The sequence below is a fragment of the Macrobrachium nipponense genome, chromosome 3 (genome assembly GCF_015104395.2).
Source record: "Macrobrachium nipponense isolate FS-2020 chromosome 3, ASM1510439v2, whole genome shotgun sequence".
NCBI classification, from domain to species: Eukaryota; Metazoa; Arthropoda; class Malacostraca; order Decapoda; family Palaemonidae; genus Macrobrachium; species Macrobrachium nipponense.
The window spans coordinates 116,266,746-116,288,851 of NC_087202.1; the positions used below are offsets into that span (position 1 = coordinate 116,266,746).

At 42.0% G+C, this 22,106-nt stretch overlaps 1 protein-coding gene across 1 annotated transcript in view; it reads right to left on the reverse strand.

The window, feature by feature from the left end:
* Positions 1-4,187: 4,187 nt before the first annotated feature.
* The window catches only part of LOC135222271 (uncharacterized), a 57,577-nt gene continuing 39,658 nt past the window's right edge, over positions 4,188-22,106 (reverse strand). The window contains exon 3 of the mRNA XM_064260380.1: positions 4,188-5,284. Within this exon, the coding sequence (XP_064116450.1) occupies positions 5,276-5,284 (9 nt within the window). The 3' untranslated portion in view covers positions 4,188-5,275. The remainder of the gene's footprint in view (positions 5,285-22,106) is intronic.

Below are 22,106 nucleotides of genomic sequence, written 5' to 3' on the forward strand. Positions count from 1 at the left end.
ATAAAACTATTAAAAAAACCGTGTAAAAATTTTTATGGGTTTTTCTTGAGTTTTAACTAACGAAATAAGCTGTTTTCAGCATTTTTATAGGGGTTCCAACTATTAGTGGGTTCTAACTATTCACGGGGGGGTCTGGTAGGCATCCCCCGCGAATACGGGGCGACCACTGTAACCCAAATAATAAAATATCCCCCACCCTTCCTATCAAAGGACTGAAGGGTACTTCAGGTAGTACCTGGAGTAAAATCTCACACCTTGTGTCAAGGAGAAAAATATTTTAGGAAGGTTTGCTTCCTACACTTCCTTTCCCACACCACGCCTGCCGCAAGAAACGGACCCAAGGTACTGCAGTCTCATACACCATTTCAATATCAGGGAGATAATGCGATGTAAACACAGAATTACATTTCCAAAACGTAGAAATAATAACAGAAGTAAGAGATGAATTTCTTTTAAAAGCCAAAGATGTGGCTCCTGCCCTAGCCTTGCAGACCAGGAGAATGTCCTCCTTAACTGAAGAATGTGCTTCTCGGATGACGTCTCTTGAGAAGGATGCTAGAGGGTTCTTAGATAACGGTCTGGAGGGGTTTTGACAGAACACCAAAGACTGCCAAAATCTCCACGAAAGTCTTTAGCTCTGTCAAGGTAGTACTTTTAAGGACCTCAATGGGCACAGAGTTCATTCTTCTTTGTCATTACCCAGGACTTTTATCACACTAGGAATTGAAAAAGAGTGAGGCAAGGGATTAGATGTCATATGAACAAATAGCATTCCCTTGCATTATTTGCCTTATCAGGCTGAACGGAGGGAAAGCATACAGTTCCTTTGTTTCCGACCAGTCCAGAAGAAAAGCATCCACTGCCATGCCTGTGGGTCTGGAACTGGCGAACAAAACAAAGGAAAATGACAATTTGTCCAAAATTGCATTTTTCCTAACTATACAAACCTGAGGTCCTTTTACAATAGAAAGGTTACTAGCGGCAGCTGGATAGGTCGTAAGCTTCCGAACAAGGGGTTCGGTAGTTAACTGCTTCATAACATGCTTGGTATTTACGACAGTAGTAGAGCAATAGATATATACAGGCAGTCCCTGGGTTACGACGGTGTCGGCTTACGACGTTCCGAGGTTACGACGCTTGTCAATAGACGTTATTTCCAGGGTTACGACGCATGTTCCAGGGTTACGACGCCTACAACGCTCATCTGGGAGATGAAATATGACACCAAAAATGCAAAATAATCAATATTTGAGGGTTTTATTGATGGAAAATGCCATAAGAATGCAGTTTACATAGTTTTCAATGCACCCAAAGCATTAAAAGTAAGGTTTTCTTAGGATTTTTGACGATGTTCCGGCTTACGAAGATTTTTGGCTTACGACGCGTCTACAAGAACGAACCCCCGTCGTAACCTGGGGACCGCCTGTACTCTACTTAGATTTCCAAAAGGCCTTTGACAAAGTTCCACACATGAAACTGATGACAAAAATTAGAGCTTTAGGAATTGTAGGAGAAATAGCAGACTGGGTCGAAGACTGGTTAACTTATAGAAAACAGAGTTGTAATAAATGGTGAAAACTAAGAATGGGCTGATGTAACAAGCGGAGTTCCTCAGGGTTCTGTCCTTGGCCCTCTCTTGTTTCTGATTTACATTGACATTGATGTAGGCTTAACTAGCAGGATGGCCAAATTTGCAGATGACACCAAACTAGGTGTAAATGCAGCAGAGACAGATGCAGTGGAAAGATTAAGAAATGATCTAATGAAAATAGGAGAGTGGTAAAAAAATGCCTTTTAACGTAGATAAGTGTAAAGTGTTGCAAATAGGAACAAACAACCCTCATGCCATCTACATACTGCTTGGGAATGACATAAATAAGGTAGAACATGAGGAGGACCTTGGAGTCTATTACCAAGGACTTAAAATTCACAAAACAGTGCATAAAAGCTGAAAAGAAGGCACAGAAACTAGTGGGATACATAAAGAGTGGGTTTTTTGCTTGCTACCAATCTGATGATCCGAAGTTCGATTCTCGGCTTGGCCAACAAGGAACCAAAGGAATTTATTTCTGGTAATAGATATTAATTTCTCGATATAATGTGGTTCGGATCCCACAACAAGCTGTAGGTCCTGTTGCTAGGTAACCAATGGGTTTCTAGCCACGTAAAAATATCTAATCCTTTGGGCCAGCCCTAGGAGAGCTGTTAACCCTTAAACGCCGAGCCGGTATCTGAAAGTGTCTCCCGTATGCCGGCGGCATTCGTGAGTGAGCTCTAAAGCAGAAAAAAAGTTTAAAAAAAAAAAATCACAGCACGCTTAATTTTCAAGATTAAGAGTTCCTTTTTGGCTCCTTTTTTGTCATTGCCTGAAGTTTAGTATGCAACCATCAGAAATGAAAAAAATATCATTATCATATATAAATATTGGAATATATGACAGCGCAAAAAAAAATTTCATATATAATTGTATACAAATCGCACTGTGAGCAAAATGGTTAAAGCTAATGAGTTAATTATTTTTTCGTTGTATTGTACACTGAATTACGATGATTTGGTATATAACAAATTGTAAAACAATCAAAACAACACAGAGAAAATATTATCACAATATGATGCATGAATTCGTGACGCGAAGAAGTAAAAATAGTTTTTTTTTTTTACAAAAATTCACCATAAATCAAAATATTGTGCTAGAGACTTCCCATTTGTTGCAAAATGAAGGTAATTGATTGAATATTACTAAACTGTAAGTGTTGTAGCTTACAATCTCATTTTTCGACCATTTTGGTTGAGTTAAAGTTGACCGAAGGTCGAATTTTTTCTATTTATCGTTATTTATATGAAAATATTTCAAAACTGATATAAGCTACAACCATGGGTTGTTTTTTGTTATATTCTACATGAAATTGTGCACATTTTCATATATGAAACTTTATGTAAGGGCTAATATAAAACGGTGCAAACATTACGACAATCGGATGACAAAATTTCTGATTTTTTCGGATGAGTTACCGCGCAGACATAAGGAAAAAGTTTTTTTTTATAAATTCACCATAAATCGAAATATTGTGCTAGAGACTTCCAATTTGTTGCAAAATAAAGGTAAATGATTGGATATTACTAGAATGTAAGAGTTTTAGCTTATAATTGCGTTTTTCGACTATTTCGTCGAGTAAAAGTTGACTGAAGGTTGAAATTTTGGCACATCGTTATTTATATGAAAATATTTCAAAACTGATAAAAGCTACAACCATGGTTTGTTTTTTGTTGTATTCTACATGAAATTGCACACATTTTCATATACGAATAAAACTTTATGTAACGGCTAATGTAAAACAGTACAAACATTACGATAATCGGACGAAAAAATGTCTGAATTTTCGAAAGTTAACACGCGGACGTAAGGAAATTTTTTTTTTTCATAATTCACCATAAATCGAAATATTGTGCTAGAGACTTCCAATTTGTTGCAAAATGAAGGTAAATGATTGAATATTACTAGAATGTAAGAGTTTTAGCTTACAATTGAGGTTTTCGACTATTTCGGTCGAGTCAAAGTTGACCAAAGGTTGATAGTTTGGCACTTATCGTTATTTATAAGAAAATATTTCAAAACTGATAAAAGCTACAACCATGGGTAGTTTTCATTGTATTCTACATGAAATTGCGCACATTTTCATATATAAAACTTTATGTAACGGCTAATACAAAACGGTGCAAACATACGACAACTGGACAAAAACATTTCTGATTTTTTCGGCAGTTACCGCATGGACGTAGGAAAAAGATTTTTTCATAAATAAACCGAAAATCGAAATATTGTGCAAGAGACTTCCAATTTATTGCAAAATGAAGGTAAATGATTGAATATTACTAGAATGTAAGAGTTTTAGCTTACAATTGCGTTTTTATCATTTCAGTCGAGTCAAAGTTGACTGAAGGTTGATATTTTGGCACTTAGTTATTTATATGAAAATATTTCAAAACTGATAAAAGGTACAACCATGGGTTGTTTTTTGTCGTATTCTACATGAAATTACTCACATTCCCATATATAAAACTTTATGTAACGGCTAATATAAAACGGTGCAAACATTACGACAATCAGACGAAAACATTTCTTAATTTTTCGGCAGTTACCACACAGATGTAGGAAAAAAAAAAGTTTTTTTTTCAAAATTCACAATAAATCAAAATATTGTGGTAGAGACTTCCAATTTATTGCAAAATAAAGGTAAATGACTGAATATTACTAGAATGTAAGCGTTTTAGCTTACAATTGCGGTTTTCAACCATTTCTGTCGAGTCAAAGTTGACTGAAGGTTGAAATTTTGGCACTTATCGTTATTTATATAAAAATATTTCAAAACTGATAAAAGCTACAACCATGGGTTGTTTTTCGTTGTAGTCTACATGAAATTGCGCACATTTTCATATATAAAACTTTATGTAACGGCTAATATAAAACGGTGCAAACAATACGACAATCGGACAAAAAAATTTCTGATTTTTTCGTAGGAGTTACCGCGCGGACGTAAGGAAAAAGTTTTTTCAAAAATTCACCATAAATCGAAATATTGTGCTAGAGACTTCCAATTTGTTGTAAAATGATGGTAAATGATTGAATATTACTAGAATATAAGAGTTTTAGCTTACAATTCCGTTTTTCGACCATTTCGGTAGAGTCAAAGTTGACAGTAGGTTGAAATTTTGGCACTTATCGTTATTTATATGAAAATATTTCAAAACTGATAAAAGCTACAACCATGGGTTATTTTTTGTTGTATTTTACATGAAATTGCACACCTTTTCATATATAAAATTCTATATAACAGCTAATATAAAATGGTGCAAAAATTATGTCAGTGACAAAATAATTTCCGAGATGTGTCTGATGCTTTTTAGTGCAAGAAGAAATAAATTCGCGCTTGCGCGCCTGGGTAACGCTTGTAAACAAAACAACAGCTTGATCTGTGAGCTCCCAGCATCCCTCAAGGCACATGATTCAAAAGTTTTCGCCTAGTAGGCCTATAACTATTTTTCTGCGAATTTTAAAAAAAACTATTTTGCGTCGACGTACCATACGTCGGTTAGGCACCCAACAGACAATTTTCATCGACGTTTCATATGTCCAATAGGCGTTTAAGGGTTAATCAGCTCAGTGGTCTGGTAAAACTAAGATATACTTAACTTCAAAAACAGAAACAAGGAAATGGTGCTGCAGCTCTACACATCAATAGTTAGACCCCATCTTGAATATGCAGTATAGTTTTGGTCACCAACACTAAGAAAAGGCATAAATAGGCTAGAAGGAGTACAAGCAAGAGCCACAAAGTTGATTGATTGATTGATTTTTTAAAGATTATCTGGCGTCACAACTACTAATGGTTATTGACGCCACTATACTGGAACATATAAAGCAGATGTACGCATATCCAAACGAGCAAATATATTCATACGCACATAAATACATACACAAGACAAAATTATTAACTTAAAACTCATATAAATGAAATAAAATAAAATTAACAAAGGAAAATCCCCATGATAAAAAAATTTAATAATCGTAAAACCTATAAACTTACAAAATTAATAGTAAAAATTAAATTTTATTTAAAATACCAGAGCATAATAAATTAAACAGGGCGCATTCAGTAAAATTTGCCCCTAAAATCTTGGTAAGGGAAAAACCATCTTCAGTTTCCCTGCAATATGGGGGAAAGTACCTCTCTCTCATCTGAAAGACTGGGGCACTTAACTATCAGGTGTCGGATTGTCAATGGTACTAAGCAGTCATTACAATAAGGCTGATGATCCCCACTCATCAGAAAGCCATGTGTCATTTTTGTATGGCCTATTCTAAGCCGACTGAGTATTACTTCCCTTTGCTTAGTCATAGATGAATACTTCCCAGGAAAGATGGTGTAGCTATTTCTTTCATTTTTTGGTTTTCTAGCTCCCATGCAAATCTCCAGGAATCAAGGAACGCTGATTTAATGACCGGATACATATTATTTGTAGGGAGTGCACACCTAGCTATATTGCTTTGGTTGACAGCTGTTTTGACAAGTGAGTCTGCTACTTCGTTTCCTGCCACACCGACATGTGCAGGGGACCAACAGAAAGATACTTTACTACCACTAATCTTAAGCAACTGAAGCCACTCTAAAATTTCAATAACGATAGGATGGAGTGAATTAAAATAACCAATAGCTTGCAAGACACTCGGTGAATCGTAACATAATAGTTCTCCAGAATGACAAGCAATCTCTTTAAAGCAGTTAGGATTGCATAACAGTCTGCTGTAAAAATGGATGCCTGATCTGGCAGCCTTCCACTCTTATTAAAATTGGGAAATACAACTCCATAGCCAATGCCTGTGTCAGACTTGGATCCATCTGTAAAAACTATGACTGAACCATCATGGTCCGCCAAATGTTCTAAAAAGGAAGCTTCCAAGGGGGGCACAACAGAATACTTAAATGTCCAGACTTTGACCTTTGGAATAGAATAATCTTCTAAAATTGTTAAAACTGTATCCAAAAGGTTTTGGATAACATGGATTATGTTCATAAAGGTTAAAATATTTATCATTAAAAACTGCTTTGCAAGTTTATGAGTCAGGAATTCTCTGGATTCTATGCCAGTATCGAACAAGTGATATCTGACGACATGAATCTAGAGGCAGTTCCCCTGAATCTACAAAAAGGCTTGGGATTGGAGACGATTTAAAGGCACCACTCGCAATCCTTATTCCTGCATTACGTACCGAATCTAAAATATTTAGTTTTGATTTCAAGGCTGAAGGTAAACAGTGGAGCCCCTGTATTCGCGTTCTCCGGATTCGCGGACTCACACATTCGCAGATTTCTCTCGGGAACATTTTCCCGCATTATTCGCGGAAAATTCGTGTATTCGTGGTATTTTTCTATGAGAAATATCCACAAAATTGTTTTTTTTTTTTTTTTTTTTATCAATTTTCATCATAAAATGCACTTTTTGTGATAAACTAATAAAAAAAAAACCAGGTATAAAAACTTTTAGTGGGGTTTTCTTGAGTTTTAACTAACAAAATAGGAGGTTTTAAGCATTTTTATAGGGGTTCCAACTATTCATGGGGGGGTCTGGTACGCATTCCCGCGAATACGGGGGGACCACTGTACCTCACAACCATATGCTGATTTTGATGCCACTATGGCTTTGTAGAGGATCATTAGGTGATTCCTATCTGCTTCCCAAGATGTATGGGAGAGCACTCCTAAAACATTCAGAGCTTGCATACACCTAACTTCCAGATCTTTTGGGTGAGGTATCCAAGTCATTCTTTTGTCGAACAGTAATCCCAAAAAACGTGTCTCTTCCTTACATGATATCCTCTGATCATGTATAGAGGTCAGGATCAGGATGTATACCTTTAGTGTGGCAGAAATGTACAGCAACAGTTTTCGATGTAGAGAACTTAAAACCCCTTTTTTCTGCCCATTTGACAATTTTGTTAATAGCCAGCTTCATTTTTCTTTCAGCCACTGCCATTCGTGAGGCTGCAAATGATAGAGAGAGGTCATCAACAAACAAGGAAAATATTATATCTTTAGGAATCACAGAGGCAATGCCGTTAATGCACAAAGCAAACAGTGTCACACTAAGGACACTTCCCTGTGTAACTACTTCTTCTTGGCTGTAAAGAGATGAAAATGAGTTTCCAACTTTAACCCTGAACCTTCAATTTTTTAGGAAAGCTTGGATGAATAATGGTAATCTCCTCGAAATTCATAATCATGGTGTCTTCAAAATACCATATCTCCAGGTTGTATCATAAGCTTTCTCCAGGTCAAAGAAAACTGAGACATAATGTTTTCTGGAAATGAAAGCCTAGCATATTGAATTTTCTAGATGCACTAAGATTTCAGTACAAGAACGCATTTGACGATTATTCTGGAGGTTAGAGATGTCGCCACTGCTCTAATCTCATGAGCCTTTACTTTCAAAGGTTGAGCCTCCACAGCTAAATGAGAATGGGCATCCCAAATGAGGTCTCTAAGAAAGAATGAAAGGGCGTTCTTACAGAGGGGTCCTTAACAGAGCACCACAAGGTATTGGAAGGTCCTCTAATGTTTTCAGTCCTGTGAATGTAAACTTCAGAGCTCTCACTGGACAGAGAGTTCTCTCTTCATCTTCCACTCCTATTATACCAGACAAGTTCTTAATAGTAAAAGAGTAAGGCCAAGGTTTTGTAGGATTTGCATTCTTAGCAAGGAAGTCTAAAGTAAATGAGACCAACGCATCTCCATTAGAGAAACCAACTCCTTACCTAGGGCCTGAATTTCGCCCACTCTTCTGGCCGAGGCTATGGCAATCAGGAAGAGGTTTTTTTTAGTCAAATTCCTGAGTGAGGCAGATGCTAGGGGTTCAAATGGACCAGACAACCATTTCAGGACTACATCTAAATTCCACGATACCTGCCGAGTTTCCTTACATTTGCAGATATCAAAAGACATAATCAAGTCTGATAAGTCTTGATTCAAAGACAAGTCTAAACCTCTGTGCCTAAATACAGAGCTTAGCATAGCCCTATATCCTCTGACTGTAGAAGACAATCTTCCAGATGCCCTTAGGTACAGCAGAAAATCGGCGATCTCTGTCACAGATGTTTGAGAAGAAGAGGCTTGATTCCTTCTGCACCAAACTCAGAAAATATTCCACTTGTACTGGTAGGCGTTGAAGGACGACTTTCTTCTACATTTTGAGATCGCCTCTGCAGCCACTCTTGAAAAACCCTTTGCTCTGAGGAGCCGGACAACAGTTTGAATCCTGTCAGAGCCAGAGTAGATAATCCTTGGTGGAACCTTAACATGTGTGGTTGTCTGAGCAGTTTTTACCTTTGGGGGGAGTAACCTGGGAAAATCTGCTAAATGGAAATTTTGTAACACCACCTCTGATCATTCCTAGGGGTGGAAAAGCATAAAGTTCCTTGTCTGACCAGTCCAGAAGCATGGCATCCACTGCCCATGACTGGAAGCCGATGATTTTTGGCAGTTGCAAACAAGTCAATCATTGGTCTTCCCCACATATCCTGGTGCAGAGGGATGACAAGAGTTGATGGCATTATCTAGTTCATCCATGTTAAAAATATAGTTATATTCCAGGTCTTCAAGAGTTTCAAAATTGAGTATTATATTTTCTTTTTGTTTTCTGATATTTTGAAAATGTGTATCTAGGCTGGAGTAAGCACTGATGTTTTTTCAAAATGTTTCCCAATTATTTTTGATATTTTCATAAGTATCATGGTATATTTTTCCATTTAAATGTATTGCACTTCTTGGAGGTCTTATATGTTTTCCATTGATTTTCCTTATCTTTTGCCAGACATCCCTTGTGGATGTGTTTGAAGATAAGTTTGAGACATATTCCTTCCATGATGCGATTTTTTCAGCTATTACCGTTTTTCTAAATTTGGCTGTATATTTGTTATATAGTGGTTTAATGTGGTTAATTGTTATGTTTGTTATAACTATTTTGTTTAATATGTTTATACTATACGGCATTTTGTTGAGTGATTTAAGGCGAGTTTTGAGTCTGTTTAGATTGCGACTCAATATATGTTTTATTTTACTTAATGTTGTTAATGTTGGATTCCACCATGGGACAGGGGATTTTGTGGAATGTGATTTGGTTTTTGGAATACTTTTATCTGCAGCATTTATTATGAAGTTTGAGAAGGATTCACATGTAGTATTGTGATCTTCATTATGTGGGAATGGTGGTATGTTTCGTGTGTATAGGAAATATTTATCCCAGTTAGCTTTTTGGATATTATATCTTGTAGGTGGCAATATTTTGACATTACTTAAGTAGTTCAGAATGATTGGGAAATGGTCACTTGTGTATGAATCGTCTAGGACGTTCCATTCAAATTTCTCTAATACATCATTTGAACATAATGAAATGTCAATTGAAGAAAAGGTTAGGTGTGTATTTGAAAAATATGTTGGAATTTCACTTTCATTGAGACAATACAGGTTGTGTTTCATTATAGTATTCTCTATGATTCCGGATGTGTCAGTGGGGTTTATTCATATCCCATAATGGATTATGTGCATTAAAATCTCCTACTATAAGTAGTGGTTGCGTATACTTTTGCTAATAAGTTCAGAAAATCACTGAAATTTGCATTGAAATTTGGTTGGTTATATAATTACAAATAGTAATTTTACTTTTATCAGGCATATACAGTTTAATTGATGTTATTTGAATGGGCATAGATGGTATGTCAACAGGTTCATATGTAATGCTATTATGAACGTATATGGCTGTGCCTAATTTTCCACCGTCAGTTGGTGAATAACAGGCAATCTTATAGTGTTGGATATTTGTAGGGTTTACTTCCTATATGTTGTAGACATATGCACATTGGTTGTGGTCTCGTATGATTCTTTGTAATTCACCCAGACGTAGCGGGTTAAGAAACCATTTATATTCCATTGAATGATTTTATATTCCATGATTGGGAGGAATTGGTGTTAAATTCTGTAAATTGATTGCTGATTTTACTTTATCTCGTAGTTTATATGCATTTGAATTTATTTTGTGGTTTTTTAATCGTTGTATTTGTATGTTGGTTATTAGATTCTGCAGTTGTTTGTTTTTCATAGTTGAATATTAATAAGTCTATTTTTTGATTTTATAATTTCCTTTTGTATTTTTAAGGATTCAGAACATAATTCGTTCTCATGTTGGTGTGTTAAAGGGCACCTCCTTAATTTGGTAAAATTGTCAATACAATTTCGTACTGTGTCCTCTGTCTTGGTAGTTAGTTGGTTATATGTAATTACAAAGCATTCATTACAACCACAAGATGAGCATGTTTGGTAATGTTAATTATTGGTTCAGAAGTTTTTGGTCTAGCTTTAGAAATTTCTGGTTTTGTAATTCTATTGTTCCTTTTCTGTAGTGATAAGGACTGTTGGTTTGAGGGGTTATTTGTTTTGTTGTTGTTAATGGGATATTTCGGTCTTGTGGATGGTTGGGGGGTGATAGTTATATTTTGGTTTGGTTTAATGGTATGATTTTCATTAGTATTATTTGATGGAAATTGTAAAGAGTGATCTTTACTGTCCAGATGTTGGCTGTTTGATTGAGATTGAGGGTAATTGTGTATTTCCACTTGTGATGAAGTTAGTTTAATATGTTTTTTAAAATGTTCTCCTGGTGGAGTTGGAGTTTTTCTCTGGATTGATTGTAATTTTCAATATTTACTTTTTTTCCCTTAGGTGGGGTTCTTTCTAGAATTCTTTTCTTTTTGCCAGTTCGATTATCATCATTATTTAATTCTTCTTCTATTGGTAGTTCTTTTCCAAGGATAACTGAATCATCTATGTTAGTGGTGGTATTGGTTGTTGTAATATCACTTTTATTTTGGGTTTCAGTATTATTGGTATGAAATCCAGTTTCCATGTTTATACTATCTTGTTTGTCATTGTGCTGTTTGATGTCTTGATTTTTAGTCACATTTGAAAAGGTGGGGGTTTTGGATGGATTGTTAACGCCTCTTACTTTTAGCTCAAGTCTGGCTTCCATGACTGACATTCCTGTCCTATTTATTAACAACTGAAGTTCTGTGTTATATTGGTAAAATGAACACTCCTTAGATTTTGCGTGATGGGCTAGTCCACAATTAATACATTTTGATTGATTACAGTTCCAATTAGTGGTATGGTCATCTGATGCACAGACTGCACATATAGCCTTATTACGGCATCTTTTGTATGTGTGTCCATACCTTGAGCACTGTGTACATTATAGTGGTTTAGGAACAAAAGGACGAACTTCTCTATTTTGTCCAAGAATTTTTATTTTAAATGGTAAGTCTTGGCCTGTAAATTTTATTTTGGCAATGTTGATATTTTTACTTTTATCTTTCCTACTTGAAATAGAGTATATTTCTAAATCGTGGATATTGTTATATCTCAATTTTAGGGAGTCTAGCAATAGTTGTTTTGAAGGAAGCTCCTGCTCGCTATTGGGTAGGATGACTGTACCCTGTACATAATTCAATGTTTCGTGGCTTGTAATTATTACCTTTATATTATTTATTTCTGTTATACTTAAAAAGGCAGTGGACTGCTTTTTATTGGTTACTTGGATAAGCCATTCATTGTCCTTGATGTGTCTGCATTTCATGTCTTGTGTTGGATATATGTTAAGTAATTTGTTTTCTAGTATCGCTGCTGAGATTTTGTTATCAGCTTTGAGGACTAGAAATCTTGACCAATTATCTGGTTCAAAGAGGTCATCAAAATGTACCAATGTGGGATTAAGTCGGTAATTTTAGTTTCTTTTTGGTCCTTGTTTTATGTATGTTGCTTGTCTATTATGATTTTTATATTTTTCTGTATTACTGGAAGGATTATTTGTCTCTAATTCAGAATTATTGTTCATCATATATGGTTCCATTGTTACGATATTGGAGTTTACCAATTTATTTTTGTTTGTTTCTTTTTTATTTATGCACTCTATTTGGTTTTCTGGCTCTGCTGCTTTATTTGGAACAGGGTGTTCCTTTGTATCTTTTATAGTACTTTCACTACTTGTGGCAGTACCTAGGAAATTCGGGAGTGACGTGCCAATGGTCATCAACTGTGCCGTAGTTTTTCCATCATGGGGCCCAGGGGTACTCAAATCATTTATTTCACAGTTCATAAATTTTGAGTTTTTACAAAAAAAAAAAAAAAAAAAATCTTGAAAAGATATCATTGGCCCTTCGCGAAGTTAAATCTTCTGCCAAAGGCACAAGTGAGAAAGGACTCCCAAATGTCCGCATCCCTACCCTACCCCAAAAGGGGATGGCATAACATGATTAGTATGGCCCAAGTGTAAGCAGAACCCGCTTGCTAGGACTAAGAGTATTATGTTAATACAATTATCCCCATCCTAATCACATTATGGGCAAACTGGATAGAATGCCGAGAGTTCTATTCCTAGAACCAGGCCCCCCCTGGAATCTGTGGTCCAGCTCCACAGAATAGTTCCGCCTGAAAAACAGGTCCGAACATTGTCGGGTAGATGATGGATCTACCACAGTTCTCACTATTTAGCTTCGGATTTAACTCCACGTTAAGCCATGATATGTTTTCTCATTTATTTGCTTTCAAAAATTTTGGCAAAAAATGGAAAAGTCCACATAAGTTTACTCGAAAATATATAATGTCATATGGGACTCTTGGGTTCGAACCTGGGAAGAGATTCCTGAGGTTCGAGAGCCCCCTCACCACGTCAAGGTGGTCCCAAAATGAGGGGGCATTGGCGACAAAAAGCGACACTTGTCGATAAGAGGTGACAGTAGCTGAGTGCTGTATTGCATCCACCATGGCTCAATGAGAGGAAGACGGTTTTAAGCAACTTAGGACTCGGCCAAGTCCGCATGAGTCAACTGCGTTCCCATGAGTCAACAACGTCTGCAGTCTGCACGAGTTGACTGAGGGAAAGACAAAGAGGCGCCAGAAGTGGGAGGCGGTGGGAGAGTAGTTACATCGACTCTCCCGCCTCGTCCGAAAGCGATTGTACATACTTGAAAGCATTCTTATATGAAACTAACTTAGAAATCTCTAAAGCTAAAATATCTAACTTGGCGAGAACTTTATATACGACAGACAGTGTAGACTTGAAAGAGAAACATTTATGAGGCAGTAGTAAGAGATTTGCTGAAAGCCGAAGGGGAAGCAAGCAAAGAATGAACACAAGCATTATGAAGAAAAAGGAATATGGTAGCAGACGAGAATTTAGAATAACCCAAACATGAGAGAGATAAACAGTCAACTGAGTCGACACATCCAAATGTGTACAACTCGCTAAAGATACATTATCATCTCAATAAATATCTATACCTATATTATATATTATTAAACGTATGCATGCTAACACCTCAAACTAGGTGTTGAAGATGACAGAATGCGCCTACGGAGTGAGCATTAACACTTACCGAAACGGTCCTTATGCAAACGCTTTAACGGTCCTAGATAATCGCTTTAACGGTCCTTGGGCGAACGCTTTAGACGAGATTAAGACCATGAAAAGGGCGAAGTAGGTATTGGAGGGCACAGAATCCCATCGTCCCGAGAACCAACCTGGTTCCCTCGCAGCGGACACTACCAAGTGTCGCAAGGCAGTCCTAGGCTCTGGCTACGTACAGACAAGCGCACCAACACCTTACTTCTAACAGGGAACGCGAAAAAGAGCGCACACTATGGAGGTATTTGGAACGTTCCCGTCACGAACTCAGTTCAACTGGTATTAGAACTAAAAAGAGGTCTAACTTCTCATTACGCTTTTCCTGAATCAAATGGGGAGCTGAAGGCAGAGCTACAGAGGAAGTCAATACTAGCCTCCTAAAATGACAATTTGTTGAAAATTGCATTTTTCCTAACTATACAAACCTGAGGTCCTTTACAATAGGAAGGTAACTAGCGGCAGCTGGAACGGTCGTAAGCTTCGAACAAGGGAGTTTGGTAGTTAACTGCTTGTCCGACAGTGCGCGCACCGCGCGACTGGGAGGTGAAGAATCACTTTTGCTTTAGGCCCAGGAAAAAACGCAGAGTGAGGGGTGGCATGAGGTGGGACTATGTGTAAAGGACCTCAGGTTTGTATAGTTAGGAAAAATGCAATTTTTGACAAATTGTCATTTGTTCCGATACGTTATACAAACCATCGGTCCTTTACAGTAGGAAGACTTACTTCTTGGTGAGAGGAATCTGAGTCTTAAAGAACAGACTGGTGTTCGCCCAACCTTGGATTCCCTCCCTGGTCATAAGAGCAGAGGGAGGGATCCTAGCCTCTGCCCAATTGATCAGGGTATGTATTGCAGGATCAATGGTCAGACCTCTGGACCCAAGTAATAAGAGAGAGGCAAGCGTATCTCTTAAAACTAGCAAGAAAGAACTGAGATTCGGGGTGGCCAGCACTCGGCTGATCACCTTGTGAATCAGACAGAAGGGAGGAAAGGCGTATGCGAACAGGTTGTCCCACGGGTGTTGAAGAGCGTCCTCTGCAGCTGCCCATGGGTCCGGCACGGCTGAAAAGAAAACTTGGAGTTTTCTGTTGTGCCGGGTGGCGAACAGATCCACAACTGGACGCCCCCACAGGTTGAAGAGCCTTTCCGCCATGTCTGGGTGTAGAGACCATTTGGTTCCTATCTCCTGATCCTGACGGCTGAGCTTGCCTGCTACTACATTCCTCTTGCCTGGAATGTAGCGTGCTGACAGCTCTATCGAGTAAGCCACGGCCCACTCGTGCACCTGCACAGTCAACTGGTGCAACGGAAGAGACACTAGGCCCCCGTGTTTGTTGACGTATGCCACTACTGTGGTGTTGTCACACATCAACACCACCGAGTGTCCCACCAAGCGGTCCTGAAGCTCTTGGAGAGCGTAGAACGCCACCTTGAGTTCCAGGACATTGATGTGAAGGTGCTTGTCGTGATGGTCTCACACACCAGCAGCCAGCAACTCCTCCAGGTGTGCGCCCCATCCCTCGGTGGATGCGTCTGAAAACAGCAACATCTCCGGGTGGGGAGTGCGGAGAGGCACTCCTCTTAAGAGGTTCCTGTCGTCCAGCCACCAAGCTAGGTCCTGCCTCACCTCCTCCGTGAGGGACACGGGGAAGTACGGTGGGTCCTGAGCCTGTGACCAACTCTCCTTTAGTCTCCACTGAAGAGACCGCAGGTGAAGACGTCCGTGAGGAACTAACTTCTCGAGTGACGACAGGTGGCCGATCACGACTTGCCATTGCTGAGCTGACTGTTCCTGTCGAGACAGAAATCGGTCGGCTGCCTCCCTGAATCTGCTGATCCATGAGTCTGCGGGGAAGACTTGCCCTGCTACCATGTCGATCAGCATACCCAGGTACTTCATCCTCTGCTTGGGCTCGAGATAGGACTTCTCGAAGTTTACTACGATCCCCAGATTGCGGCAGAACTTCAGGAATCGATCCCTGTCCTGTAGCAACTGCGAGCGGGAGCTCGCCAGGACTAACCAGTCGTCGAGATACCTCAAAAGACGTATCCTGTGTGAATGGGCCCAAGCAGACACCAGAGTGAACACTCGCGTGAACACCTGTGGGGCGGTTGAGAGACCGAAGCAAAGTGCCCTGAATTGGTACACCGTCCCTTTGAGGAGGAAGCGGAGGTACTCCCTGGAGGATTGATGGACGGGTATCTGAAAATACGTGTCCTTCAAATCCACTGAAAACATGAAATCGTTCTCACTGATGGAGTCGAGCATGGAACGTGCCGTCTCCATTGTCAACTGAGACTAGCGAATGAATCTGTTCAGGGGAGAGAGATCTATCACCAGGCGCCAGCCCCCCGAAGACTTCTCCACCAGGAAAAGGCGGCTGTAGAAGCCCGGTGACCGATCCCTGACGATCTCTACAGCTCCTTTGCTCAGCATGGTCTTGGTCTCCTGTCAAAGGGCGATGTCCTTTGATGTTCCCTGGATGTAGGTCTGAAGATGGACCGGGTTGGAGGTGAGGGGTGGCCGAGATTCGAAGGGTAGTAGATATCCCTCCCGAAGGACATCTACTATCCAGGCCTCGGCACCGTAGCGCTGCCATGTTGCCCAATGGCTCGCCAGGCACCCCCCCACTTCTGGCAGCAGGTGAGGGGGAACTCCGTCCCTAGCGTTTCCCGCCTCTCTTCGACTTCTTCCCTGCCCCCCCTCGAAAGAAGGAGAGCTGGGAGGGGGGCTGATGACGACCTCCCCTGGCAGAAGTTGAAGGAAGAGTCTTCCCTCGGGGCTTAGACGGGGCAACCATCTTAGCAGCCAAGGAAGCGCTAGCCAAACTCTTGGGCTTGGCCGCAGTAGCTCGAGGCTGCCCAGAAGCCTTCGAGACTGCCTGGTGTACTAGGCGGTCACTGTCATCAGTGGGCCGCCTTTCTACCGCAGCATCCACCATCTCTCCCGGAAAGAGAGAGGAGGAACTCCGAATAGGTCCGTTACGTAGTCCAAGTGCCGCCTCGCGCCCAGCCCCCCTGGATACCCGGGTAAGAACTGCGTCCCTACGACGAAGTACCAGGTTGGCCCACAGGTTTATCGTCTGATGGGCGAGGTAGGAAATGGCCCTACCTCCAGACTGGCAAAGTCTCCTGAAAGCTGGGTCTTCTTCAAGAGTAGAACTCCCGGAGTTGGCCGCGACTTTGGATACTGTGAGGGACCACAGATACAACCAGGAGACTGCCTGAAAAGCCGCCATAGCGGTTGATTCCAGGGCAAGTGCCTCCTGCTGCGAGAACCAGAGGTTCTCCGACAGGAGCTGCTGCAGGGAAACACCCGGAGTTAGCCTTGCTAGTTCCGGGTTAACCTGTTTGGGTGGCATTGGATCCTGAGAAGGCACGTAGAAATACCGCTGTTGCTGTAGAGGAGGAGGAAGTAGCTTAGATGACCTGCCTGACTTCAGCGAACCCTCCCGTCCGGAGACAAGAGACTCCACCTGGTCAAGCACGGAGTCGGCCAGCTCTGATCGCGGCAGACCCACCGTCGGTTTGGGTTTCCTCTTCGGGCCCCAAAACGACTCGAGCCGGGACGTGGGCTCGGATGGTGGGAGCGGCGATCCTTCCCCGAGGTCGTTGTGCTGACGAATCAGCGCAATAACCTCGGCAAAGTTCCTCTGGATCTCTGGAGTGACGGCATCTTGAGGAGTAGGACCATCAAGTCCCTCCAACAAGAGCGATTCCTGAGATCCTCCTCCTTCAGAAGGAGGAACAGCAACAGACCCCTCTCGGTCTCCTCCTAGGTGCCTCGCTTTTCCCGGCGTAACCCGAGGAAGTTGAAGGTACAGGAGAGGAAGACCTGACGCTCCCCCCTCGCTCACTGGCAGAACCAGTGTGCTTGGAGGGCTGCAGGTGATCACCAACCCGCGGTGGGGATCGAGCTGCAGGCCTGGTCGCACCGCTCACCTGTGGCGAGCGGCTGGACTGAGCACAGCGGCCCGGTCTCGTGCGTCAGATGAGCTGCTGCTGGTCCCCCTATCCATCCGGTCCCTGTGGGAGCGGCGGTCAGGGGACCTGCGGAGACCACTGTCGCAGTGAGACCGGTGCGTGTCCTCGCGGCTCGTCGAAACGCTGGTACCAGCCGAGGCTGGCGCCAACGATCGGGGGGACCTCTTCCCAGCCTCAGCCCGTTGCCGGTCAGGGACCGTCACGTCGACCCGGGTTACTGGCTGGTCGCTGTGAGAGCGGCCGCTGGCCTGGCGAGAGTCACCTGAGTGGCTCTCACCAGCCTTCTGCTCCGTGCCGCGGTCCTGGCGCTGAGCGAACTCTGGTGCCAGAACTTTGGCTGTACGGTCTGCCGCGGGAGACCGTACACTTGGAACCTCTCGCGAACGAGAGACCGAGCCAGAACCTGGCGTAGCGGTAGTGCCGCTAACACCAGGCGAGGAAGTACCAGTGTTAGCCGGTACCCCTCTGGTCCCCGTCTTCTTCTTCCTTGCGGAAGGAGAGACGGGCCCTGTTCCCGAAGGAGCAGGAGGACCAGCAGAAGGACCCCCCGTCCCACCGGAGTGGGACGGGCCCTTAGAAGTTCCCGAAGGAGCCTTCTTGGGGGGGAGGAGGCAGCCTTCTTCCTCTTCGGCTTGGGAGCCTTAGAAGTAGAAGGGGAAGAGGCGGCAGCAGACGACGAAGACGACGATGAAGATGACGACGACGACGACACCTTCCTTCTCCTCTTCTTCTTCTTCTTCGTCAGCTCTCGCAGGACAGACGTCAGGTTAGTCATCCAGGAAGGAGCTGGGGCTGCTGTTGCCAAGCAACAGAGCCCGCTGCTGCGTGTCCGGACAGACCAGCGTCTGGGGCAGCAACACTGTGGGCTGGAACAGCGGGAACAGCAGGAGCGGCAGGAACAGCAGTACCAGCGGCAGGTACGGCAGGCAAAGCAGGTAGGCCAGGAGACTTACCGGCAGCCAGCGACATCCTGGGTACCGGCGGCAGGTCCAGGGGCGAACTCTCAGGGCAGCGGAAGTCTGGGGAAGGCAGCACGAAGAACCTGGGCGGCGGTGGCACACCCCTCCTTGGTACGACAGCGATCGGCCCTTGCACGGCGGCTGTTGGCGTCACTGACATCACATGGGGAGTGTAAACCAGGTGAGGAGGGGCGGCGTACCCTGGGGTAGAGATCGTGGTAGTGGTGGTGGTCACTGCTCCTTGGGTGACCGCCCTAGACACTGAATAAGCCCCTGAATACTTGGCACGCCCTGCAGTCCCAGTGACGCCCACAACTGTCCAAGGTTGTCCCCCACGGAAGAAGCACCTGTGGGAGCAACAGTCGGGTAAACATAAGGGGTTCCCTCTCGTGCGGGGGAGACGAGACCCCACCCCGAGCGAACGGAAGACCCTGAATACAGTTGTACGTCGGGGTAACGAGCGCCCTCCTCCACACTTGACGGATCAAGCGAGGAGAAGGACTCCGAAAACACCCCTCCCACCAAGGGGAAGGTGCCATACGTGGGAGCTTGAATTGAATTGAATATAGGATTTAGGCATTAAGCCAAGCACTGGGGCATCAAAGGCCATTCAGCGCTATATAACAAAATTCATTCAATCATAATATCTGTATACTCACACACCATTTAGTACCATTTTAACCTTTAATATCAATCTCAACACTTTCATACAATAAAAAATCTAGATGTGAAATAAATAAGGATTAAAAGGGTAAATAAAATAAATAAATAAAATTAATAAAATCAATTATAGCTCGTAATATAACCCCAATACTTTGTATAAATTTTCTCAAGTTCAGGGTATTACAGTTTTCCCCCAGTATATCTCTCAAAGGTTTGTCCAGGATGTAAATGTCCTCCTCTGAAGATTAAAAACAGGACAATCAACTAAAATATGCTTAACATCCATTGTCACTTGACAGGTATTACAGTGAGGGGCCTGTCTCCCTTCCCCACTCTTCATTTAAATTAATGGCGAGTTGCATGTGTATGGCCAATAACGCAGCCTAGTTAAAATGATATTGTTAAGATACAATAAAGTTTTGTACATACTTACCTGGCAGATATATACTTAGCTATAGACTCGGTCGTCCCGACAGAATTTTCAAAACTCGCGGCACACGACAGGTAGGTCAGGTGATCCACCATTCCCGCCGCTGGGTGGCGGGGTCTGGAACTATTCCCGTTTTCTAAGCCATAATTTCTCTTACACCTGTCTCCTGAGGGGAGGCTGGGTGGGCCATTAATCGTACTATATCTGCCAGGTAACGTATGTACAAAACTTTATTGTATCTTAACAATATCATTTTTGTACAAGTAACTTACCCAGCAGATATATACTTAGCTGATTGGCACCCTTGGTGGCGGGCAAGAGACAGCTAAAAACAAAATAATACTTAAACTAAATACATTAAAAAAACAGGGAAAAAACAACCTATGTTCTTGGATAACATAATCCATAGTTCCTACCTTATTGGGTGCTGAAGACTTCATGACTACTGTCGATGAGTCTGCTTGCCTCAAGAGTTTCAACGAGGAATGAACCTATGGTTGAATAACTCTTTGGATCGTGTCAATGGGGGCTAGCCCGCTTACGCGACAGGAGCCTATACTGGATCGTACCAATGGGGGCTGACCCACTTACATGGTAGAGCCTTGACCTTTTGTCATATCAATGGAGACTCGCCCTCTTACATGACAGAGTTAAGGTTATTAAACAAATCACAAAGAGCACTGAAGCCAATCCCGATCACCTGACCATGTTAGTCTTGTTACAATCTATGAATTGCAAGAGGGTCCCTATTCCCTCTGACAATTAACCAATAAAAACAACCACCAATAAGCATAAATTTAAGCCTTAAACTACATAGGAAGGATTAGCTTCAGACCCTTCTCCCAGCACTGAATTCCGCCGAAACATACGCTCCCAGAGCAAAAGCACTTTTCGTACGAAATTTTTAACATCTCTTAGGTAATTCGAGGCGAACACCGAATTACATCTCCAAAATGTCGACTCTATAAGAGCCTGAAGCGACCATGTTTTGTGAAATGCCATCGATCGTAGCTATGGCTCTCACTTCATGAGCTCTCACTCTGAGAACCTAAGGAAATGCTCTTCTTCGCATTTAAGGTGAGCTTCCCTTATTAAATCTTTTATGAAGAATGTAAGGGCGTTCTTAGAAATCGCTCTTTTCGGATCTCTTACAGAGCACCAAGACTTTTTCTTCTGTACCTTTCAGCAACTTCTTCTTTTCCAGATAGAACCTTGAGTGCCCTGACTGGACACAAAGTCCTTTCTAGTTCTTCTCCCTGTTAAAGAAGATATTCCTTTTATCTCAAAGCTCTTGGCCAGGCTTTGAGGGATTTTCATTTTTCGCTAGAAAAAATGGTTGAAAGGAGCAAATCGCTGAATCTTTCTTAAACACTTTACCTTCCAAAGCTTGCAACTCGCTCACTCTCTTGGCTGTGCTAACGCAAAAACAAAATAATAAAGACTTTCTTGTTAAGTCCCTACCGAAGCCTGCGTGAGAACGTACGAATTTTTCCGACATTAGGAACTTGAGGACCACATCAGTTCCAGCTAGGCTTCTTGATTACATGTTCTTTCGTGGTCTCAAAAGACCTTATAAGGTCATGAAGATCTTTATTGTTTGTCAGATCTATTCCTCTATGTCGAAAAACGGAGGCCAGCATACTTCTGTAACCCTTCACTTGTTGAAACTGCCAGTTACAGTCTTTTCTCAAATATAAGAGAAAATTTGCGATTTCAGTTACATACAGAGGTACTGGAGGAGGATATTTTCTTTTCCCTACACCATCTTCTAAACAACTCCCACTTCGACTGATATACTTTAGAAGTTGGAGACTCTTCTGGCTCTTGCAATAGCCTTCGCCACTTCTCGTGAAAAGCCCCTTGCTCTGACAAGTCCTTCGACAGTCTGAAGGCTGTCAGAACTTAGAGCGGGGGGATTTTTTTGGTCCGAAACCTGTCGAAGTGGGGTTGTTTGAGAAGATCGTTCCTTAGTGGAGCGATCTTGGAAAATCACTAACCACTCCAGAACCTCTGTGAACCAATCGAGAGCCGGCCAAAAGGGAGCGATGAGGGTCATTCTTGTTCC